Here is a 26,544-nt window from a genome sequence, read left to right on the forward strand (position 1 = left end):
CTATGATGGATGTTGTCTACCTGTTGCAATTTGTATTAAACCTGATTGATTTATGATTGACTTTATCAATGATTTCTCTTCTCTTTTGTTCATAGACACACAAATATCATACCCCCAAGACATGCTAACCTCTCACCTCTGCAATGATGGGGAGGTTAGCAATTTGGGGGAGGTGGGGGGGTATGATGTTTCTCACTCATAATTATTCACTATTCATCCAGGACTATACGTAATCATGGTAGCATCCACATTAATGTGTTTAGAAACATATTATATTCTTAATTACAATAAAAGTGACTGCAAAATGACACGATACATCTGTATACCTTTTTGAGGATCTGAGGACCCAGTCTCCTGAGGGGGTATAGGTGTTGTGCCCTCTTCACGACTGTCTTTGTGTGTATGGACAATGATAGTTTGTTGGTGATGTGGACACCAAGGAGCTTGAAGCTCTCAACCTGCTCCACTACAGCCACATAAATGAGATTGGGGGTGTGCTCGGCCCTCCATTTCATGTAGTCCACGATCATCTCTTCCTTTGTCTTGATCACTTTGAGTGAAAGGTTGTTATGCTGGCACCACCCTGCCAGGTCTCTGACTTCCTCCCTATAGGCTGTCTCATTTTTGTTGGTGATCAGGCCTACCACTGTTGTCTCGTCTGCAAAGCTAATGATGGTGTTGGAGTCGTGCTTGGCCACACGGTCATGGGTGAACAGGAAGTACAGGAGCGGACTAAGCACACACCCTTGAAGGACCCCCGTGTTGAGTATCAGAGAGGCAGATGTGCTGTTTCCTACCCTTACCACCTGGGGTGCGGCCCATCAGGAAGTCCAGGATCCAGTTGCAGAGGGACAAATAACACCAAAAGATGTCATGGAAATTGAATGTAAAGGTTTTTATTGCAGTGCAATTAATAAACAACCTTAAATTCAGCCTCAATTGATTCTGTTGTTTAACACTCAACATAAAAACTGAAACTATAAATTCTAAATAGATATAAACTGAAAATAGAAAAAATTGTTATTCTGGCAACTGCACAAAAGATCAAGAGAAACAGTGACTAGTAGATGTTAACACCATTCTGCCATCATGTAGACTTCCTGCACCAACTTCCTGTCTTGTATCAGACCACTGTCTCACCAACTAACTGTGGCTTCACTCCTCAGTCATCATTGACTTGAAATGGTCTTAATCTGCCTTCAGTAGGCTAGTTGAACTCAGCAGTTCCTCTATACTGGAACCAATTAAACAGATGCTCTGTGAACTCAACACTCAAAATAAATGGTCCAAAATAAAGAGCAGCCTGCATCATCATATCAACACTATAGTAACAGTTTAACTCTCTTCAACCCAGAAAATTCTACAACTATGCAGATAATCAAAGAGCACACAATTATAAATGTAACAAAAGTACCAATAGAAAACAGATACACAATGACAATACTGTACATAAAAACACTTAATACCCATTGGAAAAATAATTAACAAGCACTTATTTTATTGACTTGTGCATAAAGCCCATCTAGGTTGTTAAGAGGTGGTTCCTGAGCCCCTCTCCCAGTCACGTTGACTTCAGCGTACTCACTCTCCTGTCCCTGGACCCTGTCCTGGGCTGCAGCTGGGGTCTCTTTGGTCTGTAGTTTGGAGAAGTCTATGTCACCGTATTGGATCTCTTCAGGCTGGTCTTCTGCAGGTTCCTCTGGTTCCTCTCCGGTAGTGGCCTGGTTAGTACACACTGTCCCAACCGGGGAGTTCTGTGGAGAGAACACAGAGAGAGGAACCGGTGTAAAGCTCTAAGGTCAGTAATGTGTAAAACTCTAAGGTCAGCAGGTTACACAACACATACTGAGGGGATGTCAATGAAAATGTCAATTCAACTGACAGGTGTAAAGACAGTAAACACTGTCAAAGTCCAACAGCCATTCTGTTATCATTCCATGTCATTACAGGATGTGCTTTGCTTTCGATGTGGTCATCTCCACCTAAACTTGCTCTGAAATGATGTTAACCTCATGATTTTAAATAGTTTCAGCATTAATTCAGTACTTCCTTTGATACACTTTGTAGATGGTTTTGTAAGTTGAGCCTTATTCCCACCTGTCCCTGTGGACTGTCTGTCCTTTCAAGTCCATCGTGGAGCCTCGAGTTTCTCCTCCTGGAAGACATTTAGAAAGGTATTCTGAATGCACTGTGAATGTTTCTATATGCAAAAGCACAAACACAGCAGAAATCAAATTGTTTTGCGTTGATGCCAGGAATAGTTCTTACCATACAAAAAGACTGATCAGACTGATAAGCAAAAAGGCCCCCAGAGTTCCTGCTGCAACCCCAATAACCTCTTCTTGACCTGAAAATACAGCACATATTGTGGTCAATGCTCACAAAAAGATCTCTAAAGTACACTACATGATCAAAAGTATGTGGACACCTGCTCGTCGAACATCAATTCCAAAATCATGGGCATTAATATGGAATATAGAATGTCATTGTATGCTGTAGCGTTAAGAATTCCCTTCACTGGAACTAAGGGGCCTAGCCCAAACCATGAAAAACAGCCCCAGACCATTATTCCTCATCTACCAAACTTTACAGTTGGCACTATGCATTGGGGCAGGTAATGTTTTCCTGGAATCCATCAAAACCCAGATTCGTCCGCTGGACTGCCAGATGGCGAATCGTATATTCAACACGCCAGAGAACAGATTTCCACTTCTCCAAGGTCCAATGGCAGTGAGCTTTACACCACTGCAGCTGATTCTTGGCACTGCACATAGTGATCTTAGGCTTGTGTGTGGCTGTTCGGCCATGGAAACCCATTTCATGAAGCCCTCATCAAACAGTTCTGGTGCTGCCGTTGCTTCCAAAGGCAGTTTAGAACTCGGTAGTGAATGTTGCCATCCTACTGCCAATGTTTGTCTATGGAGATTGCATAGCTGTGTGCTCAATTTTAAACACCTGTCAGCAACATGTGAGGCTTTAAAAACTGAATCCACGCATTTGAAGGGGTGTCCACATACTTTTGAATATATATTGTATATCTAACCTACGATTGTTACCCCTACGTGCCCATTTTACCTTTTATAGCCAGCTGCACTTCCTTTGACTTCCCACAGCCGTGACTATTTCTTGCTTCACAGTAGTATAGTCCTCCATCACCAACAGTCACATTGAGGGTGTAACTCTGTCCAGTTGCTACCTGTGTTCGTTTACCCCCACTGATCTTGAACCAGGTGAAATTTGTCACAGGAGGGTTGGCTGTACTGCTGCAGGTCAGATTAACGCAGCTGCCCACTAATACTGGATGAGCTGGACTGATGGAGGCCAAGGTGTCCTTAGGAGAGACTGAGGGAGAGGGGTTCATTTAGAATGTATCTGGATATGGTATATTGAATAGCCTCATCAAAACCACTCTTTTACAATCATCAGGGAAACATGATAGAATTATCTATTGTCCAGGAACCGGTGACTAAATCTTACATGAAACGTTAAGCATCATGTTATGTTCAGCTGTCTTGTTGCTTGTCCCTACTGGGTAGACTGCAGTACAAGTGATGTTCATCTCATGATGAAGATATGACGGAGTGAAGATCACCGCGGAGAGAACTGATTTGGTTTGGTCTGAATTCTCCTGCAGTTGGTTCTCAGGTGTGAATTGTGTTGGGAGAGTCCATGTCAGCTCAGGGGGGTGTTCAGGACAGGGAGCGACAGCAGAGCAGTTCAAGCTGACAGGGGTCCCTTCCTTCACCTCACCTGAGACAGTAAGGATGGGACTGGAAGGAAAATCTGTAATACATTGTAGATAAATATATTTTACACTAACAGTTAAACTGTCCACTTGTTCAACTCTTATGATGCAAGGAATCTAAACTGGGAAAAATAGTTGATAAACAGTTAAATTGTCTCTTACCACTGACAACTATATTAACAGCATTTTCGGTGTCTGTTGCACGGAATGGTTGACCTTCAATCCTGAAGAAGTATTTATTAGTGTAATTGGTGGTTACATTGAAGAAGACTGTGGTGCAGTTCTTCTGGGACATGTTTCCAGTTATCTTCCCTTGATATCTGTTCACCGTCTCACTACTGTTAAATATCACATTGTCCGGAAGCTCACCAAAGTATGGGGATTCTTTAATCCATACTCCAGAGGTTAGTATTGTGCTGTTAAATGTATTATGTGGGTCAGGAATATCAAATGAACATTGGATTTGCATACAGGAGCCCGTCAGTACATCCAGTCTATCTGGCATTGTGGTGAACAAATCTCGTCGACCAAAACAGGCCAAAACACCTGCAACATAAAGGACAACATCAGGGAGGTTCTGATGTATTTTCAGTTCAGTCCAATGATGTGTACTAATCCTAGATGACTGATAGGAGCCTCTGTTTGGAGGCAACTGCACAGCCATTTTGTTACTCCTCCTCCAGTGTAAAACAGATGTTGGAAGCTATAGAAATGCATTTATTAATGTCTAAATTCGGTTTAGACAAGTATATTCTCTTACAGACACCATAATGCAGACTTTTAAATTATATTTGTGACCTGCAACACTTCCTTCAGTAGAGAGACCCTACCGTTTCTCCAGCCAATGATTGCATCTTGAAACTCACTAAATTGGTATTATCCAATAGCTGCTTCATCTTTGAGTCAGAGTTTTTCCTATTTCCTATTTTCCTTCAAAACAGAGACACTCCCTACTTTCTAAAAATCCTCTCATGGAAGAGATACATAGATGATGTCTTTGTGCTCTGGGAAGGAAGTCAGCAGGAACTAAATTAATTCCAAACTCTGCTAAGCGAGAGCTCTGAATATCTCAAATTCACCATGCAGACTGTTGAGAGAAATATAAACTACCTGGACTTATGGATCATCAAAGAGAATGATGCATTACATACAGACTTGTACACAAAGCACAACAGACCTCAAAACTCTGCTACGTGCTGATAGTGTGCATCGCCTTCCACTCAGGAATGGTCTACCATATAGCCAGTTATGCAGTGTTAAACGAATCTGTGGCCAACATTCAGATTTTGACAGCAATGCTAAGAAAACAATTTCAAAATCAGAGGCTACATGGAAAAAATTGATGCAATGATGATAATATCTCAAAAACCACGAGAGGAAATGATAAAAAGATAACCAAAGAAGAAAAACAAATATTTTGCACTAAGTACACCAAGTGTTCAGAGAAAATTAAAGCAAGCCTGAAGAAGCACTGGCATATTCTGCAATCAGACACAACAATTGCACACCTCTTCAAGGACCAACCCACTGGTGGTCTATAAGCGTGGTCACAATATTGTGGATAGTTTAGTGAGATCTGACCTGCCCCATGAACCCACTCAGACACTCTTGACACACAATCCAAATTGGAAATACCAATGTGACTCATGCTCACAGTGCAATAGCACTACACAAACATCCTTCTTCAGACACCCACATACAGGTGGAAACATCCCTGTTAGGGGTATCATCTCTTGCAAGATAAAGGGAGTAATCTATCTCATCACATGTTCATGTGGAAAAACCTACGTAGGACAACCGAAAAGACAATTAAAACAATGCAGAGCTGACCACTGTAACGTGGGTCGTCGTCTGATGAGGAGGAATCGGACCAAAGAGCAGCTTGGTAAGTGTTCATGACCTTTATTTAACTGAACACTGTTAAAATCGATGAATAAAAAACGAAAGACAATTAAAACAATGCAGAGCTGAACACCGCAGCTCAATCAGGTGTAATAACACTGACTATCCAGTAGTAGATCACTTTGTTGAAGCTAACCATCCCATCTCCTCACTCAAAAACACACACATATACACACGCATTGAGCATGTTGGCCAACCAAGGAGAGGAGGTATTTAAAAACATTGACCCCTCCTGTCTTAATATTGACTTTGATCTCAGGCCCTTCTTATGAACTATTCATTTCATGAAGAAGTCTTATAAATGAATGTATTCTTTCTACAGTTTATCAGCGTACAACCAATATGTTCCCCCTGTTGATGATGCTTATTATGCATTATTGATGAACCAAAAGATTACATGTAACAACATTTTATGAAATTGGAAACAATTAAATACATGTGAAATTTAATTAAACAATAATGTATGTTGATGCTAATCTTATGCTAATTTTAATGATAACAATAGGCTAATATTTTCAATATGATGTAAACTATTGTCTTTTAACAGTTTCACTCAATTCACTCTAATTAACCTCATAATTGTGACACAACCCTCAAGATTGTCATTGGTTGCACTAATTGCACTGTTTGTCTGCATAACCTGGTTCAATCATTGATGACTTTACCCTGAAGAAGAAACAGTGATGCCGAAACGTTGGTGTTTTACCCAATAAATTACTGGGAGTTTATATATATATATATAGATTGTGCAACTCTCTTTTGTTTTTATAGCTTACAGTGTATTCACCGTTAGTCAGCACCTCTACACTAAGTCATTTTCTCTGGGTGTGCTCCAGATAATGCTTTTCATATGACCTGAACATAACAAATAAAATAATAAACATGTAAAGACATTAAAGTATTTAATTTATAGAGTACTAACTTTACTGTCCCTTCTACAACAAAATACTGAAATACATGTAATATAGTCCTTGAAACATTTGATTTAAATACTGTAGAATTCCATTAATTATCATGGAGGACTGCTTCTTCTGGGGAGTACCATATATAGAGACCGGTGGTTTCATAGTCTCTCATTGGCCGTTACATAGAATCAGCGATCCAGGGTTTATACCATCACTGTTACAGTCTCTCCCAATAATAATAGTTGTGGAAGGACCACCAGAGGGCAGGCTGGGCTCACGGATAGTAGCCCAACAAAGCATGTTGAGACAAGGTAACCAGAGGTAATTAGGCACAGCTGACGGTACTAATGACATATTCTCTTTCCCCTATAAGAGAGAGGATGGAACCAGCAGGGAGAGGAGAGACAACCCCTCTCTGTAGAATGGCTACCAAGAGAACGGAGCTAGCCAAAGAAGATCCATTAAGACAGTGACAAATCTGTGATTGTTGTTATAGTTTAAAGATAATCGTCTTGTGTTCCTGTGTCATCTAAAGAAGAAGATGTATGTTGTTCCTTGGGAGATTCTCATTGATTATGTGGAAGTGTTGTCAGAAATCTCTCAATAGAGAACTGCGTTCAACCAAGAAAACCTACTCCTGACTTGTTTATTCCACCTTTCTGTTTTAGAGTGACACCAAATGACTTGGTCCACTCACATAATATTAACTTATTTCTATTTACAGGTGATTTTTCAATTGGTCGGTATGTTGTCAAGGAGTGGTGATAGGGACAGTGGTGGAAGCTATACTGTTAACCGCACACTGATGTCGGTTTCACATGAACATACAGAGACATGAAAAATTATTTCCCCCTTTCTGGTTCTCTATTTGTGGTTCTTTTTTTACTGTTATCAGATCTTCAACCAAAACCTAATATTAGATAAAGGGAACTTGAGTTTATAAACTTTTTATAGTTATTTATTTTCTTTCATTAACAAAGTTATGCAACACCCAATACCCCTGTGTGAAAAAGTAATTTGTCCCTTACTCTCAATAACTGGTTGTGCCACCATTCCAAAACACACAATCAAGTATACATGAAAAGGGATTAAAAGTAACAAATTTAAAGTTTTGGAATGGCCTACTCAATGTCCAGACCTAATCCCAATTGAGATATTGTGGCAGGACTTGAAACGAGCAGTTCATGCTTGAAAACCCATGAATGTCGCTGATTTAAAGCAGATCTGCATGGGACAGTTTGCTAAAATTCCTCCACAACAATGTGAGAGACTGATCAACAATTACAGGGAATGTATGGTTGGTTGTCATTTCAGCTGAAGGAGGCACAGCCAGTTATTTAGTGTAAGGGAGCATAACTTTGTTTAAGAAATAAATTAAATAAGTATGTAAATGTTGTGTTATTTATTCACTCAGGTTCCATTTATCTAATATCTTTTGATTGAATATCTGAAAATATGCAAAAACGTTTTCACAGCAGTTTAAATCCAGACTATTAAATACACTAATCAGGAATTAACTGTACACTTTTCTACACAATTAAAAAGCTGGAATATAGCACATCACATAAAATATAATGACTTGTGGTTATTCCTTTATCTCTGATTCATAACTAGTTGTTGTTGTGTGGAAGACTCACCTGATATAAAGAGGCCCATGAGAAAAAACATGTTCTCAGAACAAGCCATGTGAGAACTCACACACTACTGATCACCTGAAACAGTACAAACATTCACTTCCTGGTAGAGTAGGTCACATGACACATATTGAAGCTTTAGTCCATAGTCACATAGGTTCTTCAGTTCTTCATGAACTAACAGCCGCATATTGAACATTTTGAATGTCATTACTTGTAATTAATTTCCTTAATTTAGTTTGAACATTAAAATATAAAGATAAGATAGTGAAGTAGTTGACACTTGCCTCACACTGATGTAAACGGTCCACAGGAGAGACTGTCACACACACATAGTGTGTTCTGACAAACTAAAGTGCTGAAATTCATGTGGCACATCTCACATCTCATCAGTGACGTACTTCCTAATAAGTGCATTTATATGACAGGATGCTTGAATAGTCTATGTGATGGGTGTCAACATCAGTTGTGAAAACATTGTATGCTATTTTAAGTGTTTAGAACATTGTAATTTTCTAATGAACCTTCTACTCCAGAACAATTAGTTTCAGTCACTTGAAACATTGCAGAGGTGGCCTGATCCATGTTTCACCAGTTTCAAATGAAATGGGCCCCAGCTGCCCACTGACTGATTCTACACACAAAGTGTGTGTCAGCCACTGACTCAACAACATTATATGACCTATATACATTTCATTACTGCCCAAAATGAAACACTTATACACAAGATATTTTTCATTGTGGGATAATAATATTCATTGCAGTTAATGTATGTGTGGTGGGTAAATAACCCTTTTAGAGGGAAGGGGACCCCTTTACAGCATTTTGTTACAGGCCCCCAAGTAGTCAAGTCTGCCCTTGATACAACAACGGAAACGTTCTGCAATATAACCATCTGCCTCTCCTCTATCTCACAGGCTTGATTTTTTTTAAATGTAGGTAAATCAGAAACCAAAATCCATCCAACTTGCTTAGTTAAATTTGAGTTCAGTAAAAGATTCCCAGGTTCTGACATTATCTTTCAACATTTAAAACAGACTTTGCCAGAAACAGAGTAACTGTAATTGTAGCTGATGGATTATCACACACTTCCACATTTCTCGGTCATGTCTAGATGGGATACAGCTTTTGTCAAATTGAGGTTCTTAAGTTGATTTTATGTTTTATTTTAGCTAACCTAACCCTTTTTCTTACCTTAATCTAATTATCCTAACCTGCTACGTTAATTCTCCCAACCTGCTGCAAAAGTTCTCCTACATTTGCTAGGAAAAGTTCATTTTGACAAAATGCTGTATACCTTCTACACAAAACCTTCTTCGACCTGCCCAAGGCCTTCTGGGAGAAGGAGACCCAGGAGCTGAGGATGTACTTTACCCAGCAGGTGGGTTTTTATTCCAGTGCAATTAATGGACAACCTCAAATGCATTCTCATTTGTGTCTCTTGATCAACACTCAAAATAAAAGCAGACATAATAACTCCCAACAATACACACATGAACAATAGACATGTAATGGGGATATTTAAGATGAATAAAGTTCAGATTCAGTTTAGAGTGATTCATATAATGTTCAGCATATTCATATATTTGACCTTTCTGTTACATGATTTCCAGTGTGCTGTTTGTAACACTTGGGTTGATGGTCACTAGACTCAATGCTGTATGTTGTGGATTAAACTCATAACTGATTATGGTGATTGATGCCAGACTGGAGGAAGGATATACTGATTATTATTGTATTCTGTTAAACACTGATTCTGTAGTAGCTGACAAAGCCCCTGCCTTTTGTTTTGACTTCCTACAAGCCTCTCAGGCTCGTGTTTACAGAACATGTGTTGGTCTGGTTAGGAAATAAAGGGACTGTCTCCAAGAGGCTGGTGTTTACAGAACATGTGTTGGTCTGGTTAGGAAATAAAGGGACTGTCTCCAACAGGCTGGTGTTTACAGAACATTTGTTGGTCTGATTTGGAAATAAAGGGCTTGTCTCCAAGAGGCTGGTGTTTACAGAACATTTGTTGGTCTGATTGGGAAATAAAGGGACTGTCTCCAAGAGGCCAGTAAGACATTGTCTCTGCTTCTATGATGGATGTTGTCTACCTGTTGCAATTTGTATTAAACCTGATTGATTCATGATTGACTTTATCATTGATTTCTCTTCTCTTTTGTTCACAGCGGCACAAATATCATACCCCCAAAACATGCTAACACCTCACCTCTGCGTTGACAGGGAGGTTAGTAATTTGTGGGGGGGGGTATGATGTTTCTCACTCATAATTATTCACTATTCATCCAGGACTATACATAATCATGGTAGAATCCCCATGAATGTGTTTAGAAACATATTATATTCTTAATTACAATAAAAGTGACTGCAAAATGACACGATACATCTGTATAACTTTTTGTGAAATCTGAGGACCCAGTCCAAATCTTTTCAGTCTCCTGAGGGGGTATAGGTTTTGTTGTGCCCTCTTCACGACTGTCTTGGTGTGTTTGGACAATGATAGTTTGTTGGTGATGTGGACACCAAGGAGCTTGAAGCTCTCAACCTGCTCCACTTCAGCCACATCAATGAGAATGGGGGCGTGCTCGGCCCTCCATTTCCTGTAGTCCACGATCATCTCTTCCTTTGTCTTGATCACTTTGAGTGAAAGGTTGTTATACTGGCACCACCCTGCCAGGTCTCTGACCTCCTCCCTATAGGCTGTCTCATTTTTGTTAGCGATCAGGCCTACCACTGTTGTCTCGTCTGCAAAGCTAATGATGGTGTAGGAGTCGTGCTTGGCCACACGGTTATGGATGAACAGGAAGTACAGGAGCAGACTAAGCACACACCCTTGAAGGACCCCCGTGTTGAGTATCAGAGAGGCAGATGTGTTGTTTCCTACCCTTAACACCTGGGGTGCGGCCCATCAAGAAGTCCAGGATCCAGTTGCAGAGGGACCAATAACACCAAAAGATGTCATGGAAATTGAATGTAAAGGTTTTTATTGCAGTGCAATTAATAAACAACCTGAAATTCAGCCTCAATTGATTCTGTTGTTTAACACTCAAAGTAGAAACTGAAACTATAAATTCTAAATAGATATAAACTGAAAATGGATAATATTGTTATTCTGGTAACTGCACAAAAGAAGAAGATAAACAGTAACTAGTAGATGTTAACACCATTCTGCCGTCATGTCGACTTACTGCACCAACTTCCTGTCTTGTATCAGACCACTGTCTCACCAACTAACTGTGTATTCTCTCCAAAGTCATCATTGACTTTATATGGTCTTAAACTGCCTTCAGTAGGCTAGTTGAACTCAGCAGTTCCTCTATACTGGAACCCATTAAACAGATGCTCTGTGAACTCAACAGTCAAAATAAATGGTCTAAAATAAAGAGTAGCCTGCATCATCATATCAACACTATAGTAACAGTTAAACACTTTTCATCCCAGAAAATTCTACAAATATGCAGATAATCAAAGAGCACACAATTATAAATGTAACAAAAGTACCAATAGAAAACAGATACACAATGACAATACTGTACATAAAAACACTTAATACCCATTGGAAAAATAATTAACAAGCACTTATTTTATTGACCTGTGCATAAAGCCCATCTAGGTTGTTAAGTGGTGGTAACTGGGCCCTACTCCCGGTCACATTGACTTCAGCGTACTCACTCTCCTGTCCCTGGATCCTGTCCTGGGCTGCAGCTGGGGTCTCTTTGGTCTGTAGTTTGGAGAAGTCTATGTCACCGTAGTGGATCTCTTCAGACTGGTCTTCTGCAGGTTTCTCTGGTTCCTCTCCGGCTGTGGCCTGGTTAGTACACACTGTTCCAACCGGGGAGTTCTGTGGAGAGAACACAGAGAGAGGAACAGGTGTAAAGCTCTAAGATCAGTAATGTGTAAAACTCTAAGGTCAGCAGGTTACACAACACATCCTGAGTGGATGTCAATGAAAATGTCAATTCAACTGACAGGTCATCTCCCCCTAAACTTGCTCTGAAATTATGTTAACCTCATGGCTTTAAATAGTTTGAGCATTAATTCATTACTTCCTTAGATACACTTTGTAGATGGTTTTGTAAGTTGAGCCTTATTCCCACCTGTCCCTGTGGGCTGTCTGTCCTTTCAAGTCCATCGTGGAGCCTCGAGTTTCTCCTCCTGGAAGACATTTAGAAAGGTATTCTGAATGCACTGAGAGGGTTTCCATATGCAAAAGCACAAACACAGCAGAAATAAAATGGTTTTGCGTTGATGCCAGGAATAGTTCTTACCATACAAAAAGACTGATCAGGCTGATAAGCAAAATGGTCCCCAGAGTTCCTGCTGCAACCCCAGAAACCAGAAACCAGAAACCAGAAACCAACCCCTGAGGTTTTTGACTCTTCTTGCCCTGAAAATACAGCACATATTATGGTCAATTCTCACAAAAAGATCTCTAAAGTACACTACATGACCAAAAGTATGTGGACACCTGCTCGTCGAACATCTCATTCCAAAATCATGGGCATTAATATGGAATATAGAATGTCATTGTATGCTGTATCATTAAGAATTCCCTTCACTGGAACTAAGGAGCCCAGCCCAAACCATGAAAAACAGCCCCAGACCATTATTCCTTATCCACCAAACTTTACAGTTGGAACTATGCTTTGGGGCAGGTTGTGTTCTCCTGGAATCCGTCAAAACCCAGATTAGTCCGCCGGACTGCCAGATGGTTAATCGTATATTCAACAAGCCAGAGAACAGATTTCCACTTCTCCAGAGTCCAATGGCAGTGAGCTTCACACCACTGCAGCTGATTTTTGGCACAGCGCATCGTCATCTTAGGCTTGTGTGCGGCTGTTCGGCCATGGAAACCCATTTCATGAAGCCCTCATCAAACAGTTCTGGTGCTGCCATTGCTTCCAAAGGCAGTTTGGAATTCGGTAGTGAATGTTGCCATCCTACTGCCAATGTTTGTCTACAGAGTTGCATAGCTGTGTGCTTGAGTTTAAACACCTGTCAGCAACATGTGAGGCTTTAATAACTGAATCCACGGATTTGAAGGGGTGTCCATATACTTTTGAATATATAGTGTATATCTAACCTACGATTGTGCCCTACGTGCCCATTTTACCTTTTATATCCAGCTGCACTTCATTTGATTTCCCACAGCCTTGACAATTTCTTGCTTCACAGTAGTACAGTCCTCCATCACCAACAGTCACATTGAGGGTGTAACTCTGTCCAGATGCTACCTGTGTTCGTTTACCCTCACTGATCTGGAACCAGGTGAAGTTTGTCACAGGAGGGTTGGCTGTACTGCTGCAGGTCAGATTAACACAGCTGCCCACTGATACTGAATCAGCTGGACTGATGGAGGCCGAGGTGTCCTTAGGAGAGACTGAGGGAGAGGGGTTCATTTAGAATGTATCTGGATATTGTATATTGAATAGTCTCAACAAAACCACTCTATTACAATCATCAGGGAAAACATGATAGAATGATCTATTCTTCTGGAACCGGTGACTAAATCTTACATGAAACGTTAAGCATCATGTTATGTTCAGCTTTCTTGTTGCTTGTCCCTACTGGGTAGACTGAGGTACAAGTGATGTTCTTCTCATGATGAAGGTATGACGGAGTGAAGGTCACCGTGGAGAGAACTGATATGGTTTGGTCTGGATTCTCCTGCAGTTGGTTCTCAGTTGTAAATTGTGTTGGGAGAGTCCATGTCAGCTCAGGGGGGTGTTCGGGACAGGGAGCAACAGCAGAGCAGTTCAAACTGACAGGGGTCCCTTCCTTCACCTCACCTGAGACAGTAAGGTTGGGACTGGAAGGAAAATCTGTAATACATTGTAGATAAATATATTTTACACTAATAGTTCAACTGTCCACTTGTTTTATCTTTGATCCAAGGAATTCAACTTTTATCTTTGATGAAAGGAATCTAAACTGGAAAAAAATGGTTGGTTAAAAGATAACTTGTCTCTTACCACTGACATCTATTTCAACAGACTTATCAGGATCTGTTGCACGGAATGGTTGACTCTCAATCCTGAGGAAGTATATATTAGTGTAATTGGTGGTTACATTGAAGAAGACTGTGGTGCAGTTCATCTGGGAAATGTTTCCAGTTATCTTCCCTTGATATCTGTTGACCATCTTACTACTGTTAAATATCACATTGTCCGGACGCTCACGAAAGTTTGAGTTTTCTTTAATCCACACTCCAGAGGGTAGTATTGCGCTGTTAAATTTATCCTTATGTTGGTCAGGAATATCAAATGAACATGGGATTTGCACACAGGAGCCAGTCAGTACATCCAGTCTATCTGGCATTGTGGTGATCAAATCTCGTTGGCCAAAACAGGCCAAAACACCTGCAACATGAAGGACAATATCAGGGAGGTAATATGATCTTTTCAGTACAGTCACTCTCTCTGCAGCAAAAAAATATATACTAATTTCAATGTACAGGTGATTCCTGATGTCACATCTCCATGCCCTAAACTGGATCATGAACATATCTGGAGCACAATGTTTGAATCCAGACTATTAAACTATGCTGTTCTCTACATTGAGACAGATGGGAATACAGCTCATAGTATGAAACATCATCCCTTGTACTTATTCCTCTGTCTGATTCATAACTAGTTGTTGTTGTGTGTAAGACTCACCTGATATAAAGAGGACAATGAGAAAAAACATGTTCTCAGGACAAGCCATGTGAGAACTCACACACTACTGATCACCTGAAACAGTACAAACATACACACATTTAGTAACTCAACACACTGCCCCTCCTTACCTTCAGGCTCAAACCCAACACCCGAGCCCTCCATTCTCCCACCCCTACAGGAGGGCAGCTCCCGCTCAGGCTGTCCAAGCTCTTTTCTGTCCTGGCACCCCAATGCTGGAACCAGCTTCCCCCTGAAGCTACCTGCCCATCTTGCGAAAACATCAGAAACCCTACCCCTTCAGGGCATTTTAAATAATCCCACAGCACCCCCCCCCCCCACACACACACACTAGCTCTGACTTTGCTGATACCTGCTTGAGTGTACTTACTAAGAATGTAATGCGGTTGTCTCACCTGACTATCATAAGATGAATGCACCAACTGTATGTCGTTCTGGATAAGAGTGTCTCTGCTAAATTACTCGAATGTATTACATTGAACCTTAATGCGTACAGTGCATTCGGAAATGATTCAGACCTCTTGACTTTTCTCCCCTCGTTGTTATGTTGTTTAAAATGGATGAAATTGTTGTCTCCCCTCAATCTACACACAATACCCCATAATAACAAAAAACATTTTTTAGAAATGATTTGTCATTATGGGGTATTGTGTGTGGATTGATAAGTAAAAATAATTGAATGCATTTTACAATAAGACTAAAGTAACAAAACGTGGAAAAAGGAAAGGGGTCTGAATAATTTCTGAATGCAGTGTATGGCTTTCAGTTGTGAAGCTATAACATGAACCAACAGCAGCAGCATTTCAAATCATTACCAGTAATAACAGTTCAGTGAGTCTTAACATTAAAATGAAAAGATAGTGAAGAAGTTGACACTTGCCTTACGATCTTGAAAAGCGATCACAGAAAAGGAGATGATATCACACCCATAGTGAGTTCTGACAAACTGAAGTGTTGCAATTCAAGTTGGACAATGGCATGTGATGTACTTCCTATTCCTTATAAGTGAACAAAATTATTTGCATTTTCAAAAGAAGTAGTATAATTTTCTACTAATTATATACAGTCAAAAGTGTAGACACACCTACTCAAGGGTTCTCTTTTACTATTGTCTACATTGTAGAATAGTGAAAACATCAAAATTATGAAATAACACATATGGAATCATGTAGTAACCAAAAGTGTTAAACAAATCAAAATATATGTTATATTTGAGATTCTTCAAATTAGCCACCCTTTGCCTTGATGACATTCTTGCATACTCTTGGTATTCTCTCAACCAGCTTCATGAGGTAGTCACCTGGAATGCATTTCAATTAACAGGTGTGCCTTGTTAAAAGTTATGCATAACATACAGACTTGTACACAAAGTCAACAGACCTCAATACCCTGCTACGTGGGGATAGTATGCATCCCCTTCCCCTCAGGAATGATCTACCATATAGCCAGTTGTGCAGGGTTAAACAAATCTGTGGCCAACATTCAGATTTTGACAGCAATGCTAAGAAAATGAAAAATACATTTAAATTCAGAGGCTACATGGAAAAAAAACTCTTGATGTTGCAACGATGAAAAGCTCTCAAAAACCACTAGAGGAAATGCTAAAAACTTAACCAAAGAATAAAAACAAATCTTTTGCACTAAGTACACCAAGTGTTCAGAGAAAATTAAAGCAATCCTGAAGAAGCACTGGCATATTCTGCAGTCAGACTATAGAATGGCAAACCTCTTCAAGGACCCCCCACTGGTGGTCTATAAGTGTGATCACAATATTGTGGATAGTTTAGTGAGATCTGACCTGCCCCATGAGCCCACTCAGACACTCTTGACACACAATCCAAATTGGAAATACCAATGTGGCTCATGCTCACAGTGCAATAGCACTACACAAACATCCTTCTTCAGACACCCACATACAGGTAGAAACATCCCTGTTAGGGGTATCATCTCTTGCAAGATAAAGGGAGTAATCTGTCTCATCACATGTTCATGTGGAAAATCCTACGTAGGACAAACAAAAAGACAATTAAAACAATGCATAGCTGACCACTGTGTCGTCGTCTGATGAGGAGGAATCGGACCAAAGCACAGCGTGGTAAGTGTTCATGACCTTTATTTAACTGAACACTGAAACATAAAGAACAAAGTGCAAACCGAAACAGTTGGTGTTTTACCCAATAAATTACTGGGAGTTTATATATATATATAGATTGTGCAACTCTCTTTGTATTCACCGTTAGTCAGCACCTCTACACTAAGTCATTTTCTCTGGGTGTGCTCCAGACAATGCTTTTTATATGACCTGAACATAACAAATAAATAAATAAACATGTGAAGATATTAAAGTATTTTATTTATAGAGTACTAACTTTACCTTCCCCTTCTACAACAAAATACTTAAATATATGTAATATAGTCCATGAAACATTTGATTTAAATACTGTATAATTCCATTAATTATTATGGAGGACTGCTTCTTCTGGGGAGTACCATATATAGAGACCGGTGGATTTAAAGTCTCTCGTTGGCCGTTACATAGCATTAGAGATCCAGGGTTTATACACATCATTGGTACAGTCTCTCCCAATAACATTATTATGAATTTATTTCAATGTACAGGTGATTTTTCAATTGGTTGGTGTGTTGTCAAGGAGTGAGGTGACGTGTGTTTGTGAGCAGATGACCACTATTTTGAGCCCGGTATGGGGACAGGGACAGTGGTGGAAGATATACTGTTAACCGCATACTGACGTCGGTTTCACATGAACATACAATGACATGAAACAGTATTTCCCCCTTTCTGGTTCTCTATTTTGCTTCTTTTTTTACTGAATGTTATCAGATCTTCATCCAAAACCTAATATTAGATAAAGGGAACTTGAGTTTACAAATAACAAAAAAAATAGTTATTTAATTTATTTCATTAACAAAGTTATGCAACACCCACGCCCCTGTGTGAAACAGTAATTTCCACCTTATAACTGGTTATGTCCCCATTCCAAAACACACAATCAGGAATACATCAAAATTGATTTAATGTACCAAATGTAAAGTTTTGGAATGGCCTAGTCAAATTCCAGACCTAATCCCAAATGAGACATTGTGACAGTTCATGCTTGAAAACCCACAAATGTCACTGAGTTAAAGCAGTTCTGCACAGGAGAGTGGGACAAAATCCCTCCACAGCAACGTGAGACACTGATCAACAACTACAGGAAGCATTTGGTTGGAGTCATTTCGGCTGAAGGAGGCACAACCAGTTATTGAGTATAAGGGGGCAATTACTTTTTCACACAGGGGCATTGGGTGTTGCATAACTTTGTTTAAAAAATAAATCAAATAAGTACGTAAATGTTGTGTTATTTGTTCGGTCAGTTCGGTTATCTAATATCAGCTTTTGATTGAATATCTGATAACATTCAGTATCAAAAATATGCTAAAACTTTTTCACAGCAGTTTAAATCCAGACTATTAAATACACTAATCAGGAATTAACTTTACACTTTTCTACACAATTAAAAAGCTGGAATATTGCACATCCCATCAAATATAATGACTTGTGGTTATTCCTTTATCTCTGATTCATAACTAGTTGTTGTTGTGTGGAAGACTCACCTGATATAAAGAGGCCAATGAGAAAAAACATGTTCTCAGGACAAGCCATGTGAGAACTCACACACTACTGATCACCTGAAACAGTACAAACATACACTTACTGGTGGAGTAACTTAACTCACACAACACATTGCATTAAACCATCCCCATATCAACTTTATTCATTTATTTATTTATTTTGAACATTCAAATGAACAGAAAATATAATGAAGAATGTATATATTTGTCACATTATGTTTCAACATGAAAAACCGACTTGGTATGAAACAGAGTAACTGTAATTGTATCTGAGTGATTCTTACACACCTCTCAACTTCTCCTATACCAACTTCCTCTTTGAAGTCTATTTGCCAAGAATAGCCTTTTGGGCTGAATGCCACAGATACAAACTTTTCACGTCACTTCGATATGGAATTTACTTTTTCATAGGAGTTTACGAGAACTTATGCAGTAGGTTAGGATAATTAATTCTGCATGTTAGGAGACTGAGGTTAAGGTTAGGTAAAAGTGTTAGGGTTAGGGAAATGCTCTCCTATCCAGTGTTGGACGACCGCATTTGGGATCCTGAGCTTACTTTCCTGCTATTAAACACATTTTGCCATGAGGCTGATAGAAAAGGTTTCTGTTTTAAAGCTAATATCCTGCAATTCTATACATTTTGCTATCATATGCTATCAGGTGCCGTTCTGTAATCCTAACCTACTTCCAAAATAATTTCTTATCCTCTATGTGATCGGTCCCCCCCACAGGAAGGCTGTTGACTCCTTGCTGTCCCCAGTCCACCTGGCCATGCTGCTGCTCCAGTTTCAACTGTTCTGCCTGTGATTATTATTATTTGACCATGCTGGTCATTTATGAACATTTGAACATCTTGGCCATGTTCTGTTATAATCTCCACCCGGCACAGCCAGAAGAGGACTGGCCACCCCACATAGCCTGGTTCCTCTCTAGGTATCTTCCTAGGTTTTGGCCTTTCTAGGGAGTTTTTCCTAGCCACCGTGCTTCTACACCTGCATTGCTTGCTGTTTGGGGTTTTAGGCTGGGTTTCTGTACAGCACTTTGAGATATCAGCTGATGTACAAAGGGCTATATAAATACATTTGATTTGATTTGATTTGAGCTAACGTGCGCTGATGTGATTAGCATGAGGTTGTAGCCCGTAGGCGGTGGCGGTGGCCCGTTCCTGTAGGTTCATGCTCTACAACATCCGCAGAGTACGACCCTGCCTCACACAGGAAGCGGCGCAGGTCCTAATCCAGGCACTTGTCATCTCCCGTCTGGATTACTGCAACTCGCTGTTGGCTGGGCTCCCTGCCTGTGCCATTAAACCCCTACAACTCATCCAGAACGCCGCAGCCCGTCTGGTGTTCAACCTTCCTAAGTTCTCTCACGTCACCCCGTTCCTCCGCTCTCTCCACTGGCTTCCAGTTGAAGCTCGCATCCGCTACAAGACCATGGTGCTTGCCTACGGAGCTGTGAGGGGAACGGCACCTCAGTACCTCCAGGCTCTGATCAGGCCCTACACCCAAACAAGGGCACTGCGTTCATCCACCTCTGGCCTGCTCGCCTCCCTACCACTGAGGAAGTACAGTTCCCGCTCAGCCCAGTCAAAACTGTTCGCTGCTCTGGCCCCCCAATGGTGGAACAAACTCCCTCACGACGCCAGGACAGCGGAGTCAATCACCACCTTCCGGAGACACCTGAAACCCCACCTCTTTAAGGAATACCTAGGATAGGATAAAGTAATCCCTCTCACCCCCCCTTAAAAGATTTAGATGCACTACTGTTCCACTGGATGTCATAAGGTGAATGCACCAATTTGTAAGTCGCTCTGGATAAGAGCGTCTGCTAAATGACTTAAATGTAAATGTTAAATGTTGTAAGTAACAAGAACATTTCCTAGGACGTAGACATGTCTTATATGGGCAGAAAGCTTAAATGATTGCTAATCTACAGTAGTTCCTCCTTTAAAAGTTGCGTCATACTGAGGCACACCTTGCTGCCTGCTGCAGAATTCTGTGGTACGTTATCTGTTTGTCAGCCATTTTTTTCTGTTAATGCAAGTTATTGCTAGTTTGACCACCAGAGGGCATCTTTGAGAAACATTGGATTGTCTTCCGTTACCAGAGAATTTAAAACCTTTTTTGTAATAACATTGTAAATTGGATTGATTTTAAGAAATTTGGCTTAATTAATTTGATTATTATTTTGGTGTTCTATTCCGAGAAAAATGAAAAAACGAAACCCTCAGGGTTTCCGTTAGGATGGAATGTAATGCTGTACAACATGACGGTCAGATGTAAGCTACAGCATGAGGATTGGAGGATTCTAAATAGTTTGCTTTCATTAGACAACTTTGTTCCAATATTTCTATAAATCAGTGATATTTATTCCCACAGTAATTCATTATGGATCTAAATAATATAATTTAATAATAATAATAATATAATAATATAAATCAACATCTGCATTTTGAAAGAGTATTTTTATCATTATTTTATTAACGAAAGCATAAAGATCCTGATGAAGAAATACAGTACCGTACAGTATATGCTTTTACATTTGGATAATAAAACACTTAAAGCATTTTGAAGATATGAGCCAGCTGCATTTGTTTATTAGGCTACTGTGCAGTCTACAATACATACTGTAGTAAACATGGGAAAGTGCCTAATTCCTTACATAAGGGAGAGCAGGCCATGTCTGTACTACAGAATGCGGAGCATACAGGAGTCGGGGGTTCAAATCCCTGACAGGGAGGAAGGAGTAGACTGTCTTGTAAATAAGAATTTGTTCTTAACTTCACTGATTCCATATGTGTTATTTCATAGTTGTGATGTCTTCACTATTATTCTACAATGTAGAAAATAGTTTGGTTTTTAAAAATCTTGGAATGAGTAGGTGTGTCCAAACTTTTGACTGGTACTTGCTTAATTATTTTGATTAATATTATGGTTTTTCTATTCCAAGAAAAAACGAAAAACCCTCTGGGTTTCCATTAGTATGGAACGGAAAATATGGTGCTGTACAACGTGATGGTCGGCAGTACAGTACTGGGCTATTTAGCTAAAGAATTCCTGCAGGGCAGGTGGGAGACCGGGTTCAATTCCCCTACGGGGAGGAAGGAGTAGGCTGTCCTTTTAAATAAGAATTTGTTCTTAACTGACTTGCCTATAAAGGTTACACTAAGAGCATACCATTTCTGCACACTCATTTTCTAATTCTTGTCTAACCAATACCCAAACGGATATTAAGTGGGGGGAAAAAATCTAATTGATTCATCAAGACCAGTCCCCACACTTGTCTCAGGGCCATGCGAAACGGTGCTAAAATAGTTGTAGGCTTTTGTTTCTAACTTCAATATGCTCTTGAAATATATAAGACCGTCACAATGTTTAACAGAACATTATTCAACACTAGTGAGAATCATTTGTGCACCGCCCTATGGCACTCCCAATTACGGTCAGATGTGATACAGCCTGAATTCGATATATATTTATATATATATTTTTTAAATTCAGAACATTAACCGTGTGTAGGTAGATACGTGTGTAGGTACAGTAGATGTGGAAAGATTATTTTTTGAAAGTTGGGGAGAAGGGAGGGAGAGGTTCACACCTAGCTCAAGTTGGGGAGGGGGGTTTCACACCTAGCTCGGCTATTCAACATTTATTTAGTAAAGGTTGAATAGTCTATTGTTCGGCTAATAGCCCAATCTGCTATGCTTGTGAAAAACTAATAATAATACTTTTCCCCTTTCATGTTAAAGATTCCAATTGATAGAAGTGTTTTTAGCCACAATCGACCCCAACCCCAACCCCAATTAATATATTTGGGCACAGTCGATAGCGTGCTGGACTTCAGGCTAGAATGTTGAAGGTTCAAAACCTGCTCCCTGCTTGTTTCATTACATTATTATGCCGGTCTCAGAGCAAATAGCCTGGATTGTTACTCCAATCTTGTTCCACGCTCTCTTCCACGCCTCATTCTCCACCTGAGTGGCTCGCTTGTGGGCGTGCTGGTTAGGATGTACTGTTTTTTATTCTGTATATATGAATTAGAAATCAGCCTTTACTTAAATCATGTTTCTAGTCTATTGCATAGTTACAATGTGTAATCATTGATGTCCCAGGAGCAAGAGTGGTAAACACTGTTGAAGTGTATATCTGTAATACATACATGCAGACACATTCCAAGATGGCTTGGCAGTCGGACGTGTGTTTTGTCTTGTCCCGTCCTGTCTGGTGTAAATATAGTGTAAATATAGTTTTCCTTGTTTTTTTTTTCTGTATATATTTCGTACATATTTTAATCTCACTTTCCAACTACAGGCTGAATATACTCTCCTGCAACCCGCATCACCCAATGTGGTACGGATCTGCTTTTTCTATACTTTAGAACCGGAACCCTCATCAGAAGCTAGCCAGCTAACTGCTAGCGGTCTTCAAAGCTAACTAGGACACCAGCGCGACATCAACCCAGAGCATATCAGACTGCTTTTTCTCTACCACATCTCCGGATTCCTACCGCAAGCTCTGAACCTTTACACCGGATCATCGCAACTAGCTAGCTGCAATCCGAGTGGCTACTCCTGGCTAACGTCTCTGTCCCAGAGCAAGCACCAGTTAGCCTTGAGCTAGCCTCGAGCTAAGCCCATCTCCCGACTAGCCGAAGAGGTCCAACAATACCTATTTTGCCAATTGGCCTGGACCCTCTACTGCCGACACGGAGCCCCGCCGATCCATCACGACTGGTCCGCCGACATAATCGTCCGAGGTGGTTTCAACAGGCTTTTCCGCTGCGACATCGCCAAAGATCCATCTGCTGGCCAAGGCCCGCGAGCTTTCTGAATCGCTGTGTCTCCAGCTCACCTAGCGTACTAGAGCACCTGTAGCATACTCCTGGGCTACAATTACCCGGGCCCACGACCGGTCTGTCGATGTCACCGCATGAAGAGGAATAAACAGACTCACCCCATCGCGACGTCCCCCAAAGGTTAACTCTCTAGCCCTCGCTATCTCCCTGCTTGCTAATTCGGCCTGCTAACGGCTAGCTTGTCAAGCTCCGGTCCGCTAACTGCTACCTTGTCTAGCCCGGGCCTACGAACTGTTAGCTTGTTAGCACAGGCCTGCTAACCGTCTGAACCACCGCGTCCCAATCACTCTCTGACCCCATTTACTTTCTATCTCTTTTTGATTTTTAATTTGTTTATACCTTCCGGAAACCTGCCTCACCCAATGTGATACGGAATCGCTATTACTTTTAATTTTAATTTTATTTTTATGACACACTCAAGAACCTCCAGACGCTAACCAGCTAACTAGCTACAAGCTATTTAGTCATTGTTAGTTTTTAAAAAACCCAGATAACACTCGCCAGCCCAGCTTCCCTGCCCATCCACCACTGCCCCCTGGACACTGATCTCTTGGCTACATAGCTGACGCACGCTGGACTGTCCATTAATCACGGTACCCCATTCTGCTTGTTTGTTTTACCTGTCGGCCCCGTTGCCTAGTCAACGCCATTTTACCTGCTGTTTGTTGTGCTAGCGGATTAGCCTCGCCTACTGTTTTTAGCTAGCTTTCCAAATTCAACACCTGTGATTACTGTATGCCTCGCTGTATGTCTCTCTCAGATGTCAATATGCCTTGTATACTGTTGTTCAGGTTAGTTATCATTGTTTTAGTTCACAATGGAGCCCCTAGATCCACTCTGCATACCCCTGTTACCTCCTTTGTCCCACCTCCCACACATGCGGTGACCTCACCCATTACAACCAGCATGTCCAGAGATACAACCTCTCTCATCATCACCCAGTGCCTGGGCTTACCTCCGCTGTACCCGCACCCCACCATACCCCTGTCTGCACATTATGCCCTGAATATATTCTACCATGCCCAGAAACCTGCTCCTCTTATCCTCTGCCCCCAACGCTCTAGGCGACCAGTTTTGATAGCCTTTAGCCGCACCCTCATACTACTCCTTCTCTGTTCCGCGGATGATGTGGAGGTAAACCCAGGCCCTGCATGTCCCCAGGTACCCTCATTTGTTGACTTCTGTGATCGAAAAAGCCTTGGTTTTATGCATGTCAACATCAGAAGCCTCCTCCCTAAGTTTGTTTTACTCACTGCTTTAGCACACTCTGCTAACCCTGATGTCCTTGCCGTGTCTGAATCCTGGCTCAGGAAGGCCACCAAAAATTCAGAGATTTCCATACCCAACTATAACATCTTCCGTCAAGATAGAACTGCCAAAGGGGGCGGAGTTGCAGTCTACTGCAGAGATAGCCTGCAAAGTAATGTCATACTTTCCAGGTCCATACCCAAACAGTTCGAACTACTAATTTTGAAAATTACTCTCTCCAGAAATAAGTCTCTCACTGTTGCCGCCTGCTACCGACCACCCTCAGCTCCCAGCTGTGCCCTGGACACCATTTGTGAATTGATCGCCCCCCATCTAGCTTCAGAGTTTGTTCTGTTAGGTGACCTAAACTGGGATATGCTTAACACCCCGGCAGTCCTACAATGTAAGCTAGATGCCCTCAATCTCACTCAAATCATCAAGGAACCCACCAGGTACAACCCTAACACTGTAAACAAGGGCACCCTCATAGGCGTCATCCTGACCAACTGGCCCTCCAAATACACCTCCGCTGTCTTCAACCAGGATCTCAGCGATCACTGCCTCATTGCCTGTATCCGCCACGGAGCCGCAGTCAAGCGACCACCCCTCATCACTGTCAAACGCTCCCTAAAACACTTCTGTGAGCAGGCCTTTCTAATCGACCTGGCCCGGGTATCCTGGAAGGACATTGACCTCATCCCGTCAGTTGAGGATGCCTGGTCATTCTTTAAAAGTAACTTCCTCACCATTTTAGATAAGCATGCTCCGTTCAAAAATGCAGAACCAAGAACAGATACAGCCCTTGGTTCACTCCAGACCTGACTGCCCTCGATCAGCACAAAAACATCCTGTGGCGGACTGCAATAGCATCGAATAGCCCCGTGATATGCAACTGTTCAGGAAGTCAGGAACCAATACACGCAGTCAGTCAGGAAAGCTAAGGCCAGCTTCTTCAGGCAGAAGTTTGCATCCTGTAGCTCCAACTCCAAAAGTTCTGGGACACTGTGAAGTCCATGGAGAACAAGAGCACCTCCTCCCAGCTGCCCACTGCACTGAGGCTAGGTAACACGGTCTCCACCGATAAATCCATGATTATCGAAAACTTCAATAAGCACTTCTCAACGGCTGGCCATGCCTTCCGCCTGGCTACTCCAACCTCGGCCAACAGCTCCGCCCCCGCAGCTCCTCGCCCAAGCCTCTCCAGGTTCTCCTTTACCCAAATCCAGATAGCAGATGTTCTGAAAGAGCTGCAAAACCTGGACCCGTACAAATCAGCTGGGCTTGACAATCTGGACCCTCTATTTCTGAAACTATCTGCCGCCATTGTCGCAACCCCTATTACCAGCCTGTTCAACCTCTTTCATATCGTCTGAGATCCCCAAGGATTGGAAAGCTGCCGCAGTCATCCCCCTCTTCAAAGGGGAGACACCCTGGACCCAAACTGCTATAGACCTATATCCATCCTGCCCTGCCTATCTAAGGTCTTCGAAAGCCAAGTCAACAAACAGGTCACTGACCATCTCGAATCCCACCGTACCTTCTCCGCTGTGCAATCTGGTTTCCGAGCCGGTCACGGTGCACCTCAGCCACACTCAAGGTACTAAACGATATCATAACCGCCATCAATAAAAGACAGTACTGTGCAGCCGTCTTCATCGACCTCGCCAAGGCTTTCGACTCTGTCAATCACCATATTCTTATCGGCAGACTCAATAGCCTCGGTTTTTCGGATGACTGCCTTGCCTGGTTCACCAATTACTTTGCAGACAGAGTTCAGTGTGTCAAATCGGAGGGCATGCTGTCGGTCCTCTGGCAGTCTCTATGGGGTGCCACAGGGTTCAATTCTCGGGCCGACTCTTTTCTCTGTATATATCAATGATGTTGCTCTTGCTGCGGGCGATTCCCTGATCCACCTCTCGCAGACGACACCATTCTATATA

General features: G+C 41.4%; 2 protein-coding genes across 7 annotated transcripts; both read right to left on the reverse strand.

Moving 5' to 3' along the window:
- Positions 1–880: 880 nt before the first annotated feature.
- Positions 881–18,590, reverse strand: LOC135563736 (B-cell receptor CD22-like). 5 transcript variants are annotated; one of them, XM_065006915.1, is made up of 7 exons: positions 18,482–18,590; positions 3,908–4,291; positions 3,478–3,783; positions 3,076–3,342; positions 2,269–2,347; positions 2,098–2,155; positions 881–1,754 (listed from the first exon to the last, which is right to left on the reverse strand). In XM_065006915.1, the coding sequence occupies exons 1-7, from the start codon at positions 18,528–18,530 to the stop codon at positions 1,482–1,484; spliced, it is 1,416 nt and encodes a 471-aa protein (XP_064862987.1). In that variant the 5' UTR covers positions 18,531–18,590; the 3' UTR covers positions 881–1,481. The 5 variants fall into 5 exon arrangements, with proteins under 5 accessions (XP_064862987.1, XP_064862986.1, XP_064862990.1 ...); XM_065006914.1 differs by lacking the exon at positions 18,482–18,590 and adding an exon at positions 8,190–8,500; XM_065006918.1 differs by lacking the exons at positions 3,908–4,291; positions 18,482–18,590 and adding an exon at positions 8,190–8,493.
- LOC115122064 (vascular cell adhesion protein 1-like) lies at positions 11,944–15,920 on the reverse strand. Of its 2 annotated transcripts, XM_065006944.1 has the most exons (8): positions 15,747–15,920; positions 14,846–14,920; positions 14,162–14,548; positions 13,706–14,011; positions 13,303–13,569; positions 12,458–12,576; positions 12,287–12,344; positions 11,944–12,030 (listed from the first exon to the last, which is right to left on the reverse strand). In XM_065006944.1, exons 2-7 carry the CDS (start codon positions 14,892–14,894, stop codon positions 12,312–12,314), a joined length of 1,161 nt encoding a protein of 386 aa, XP_064863016.1. In that variant the 5' UTR covers positions 14,895–14,920; positions 15,747–15,920; the 3' UTR covers positions 11,944–12,030; positions 12,287–12,311. The 2 variants fall into 2 exon arrangements, with proteins under 2 accessions (XP_064863016.1, XP_064863018.1); XM_065006946.1 differs by lacking the exons at positions 14,846–14,920; positions 15,747–15,920 and adding an exon at positions 14,977–15,165.
- Positions 18,591–26,544: the final 7,954 nt, after the last annotated feature.

The sequence above is a fragment of the Oncorhynchus nerka genome, linkage group LG22 (genome assembly GCF_034236695.1).
Source record: "Oncorhynchus nerka isolate Pitt River linkage group LG22, Oner_Uvic_2.0, whole genome shotgun sequence".
In the NCBI taxonomy this organism is placed as follows: Eukaryota; Metazoa; Chordata; class Actinopteri; order Salmoniformes; family Salmonidae; genus Oncorhynchus; species Oncorhynchus nerka.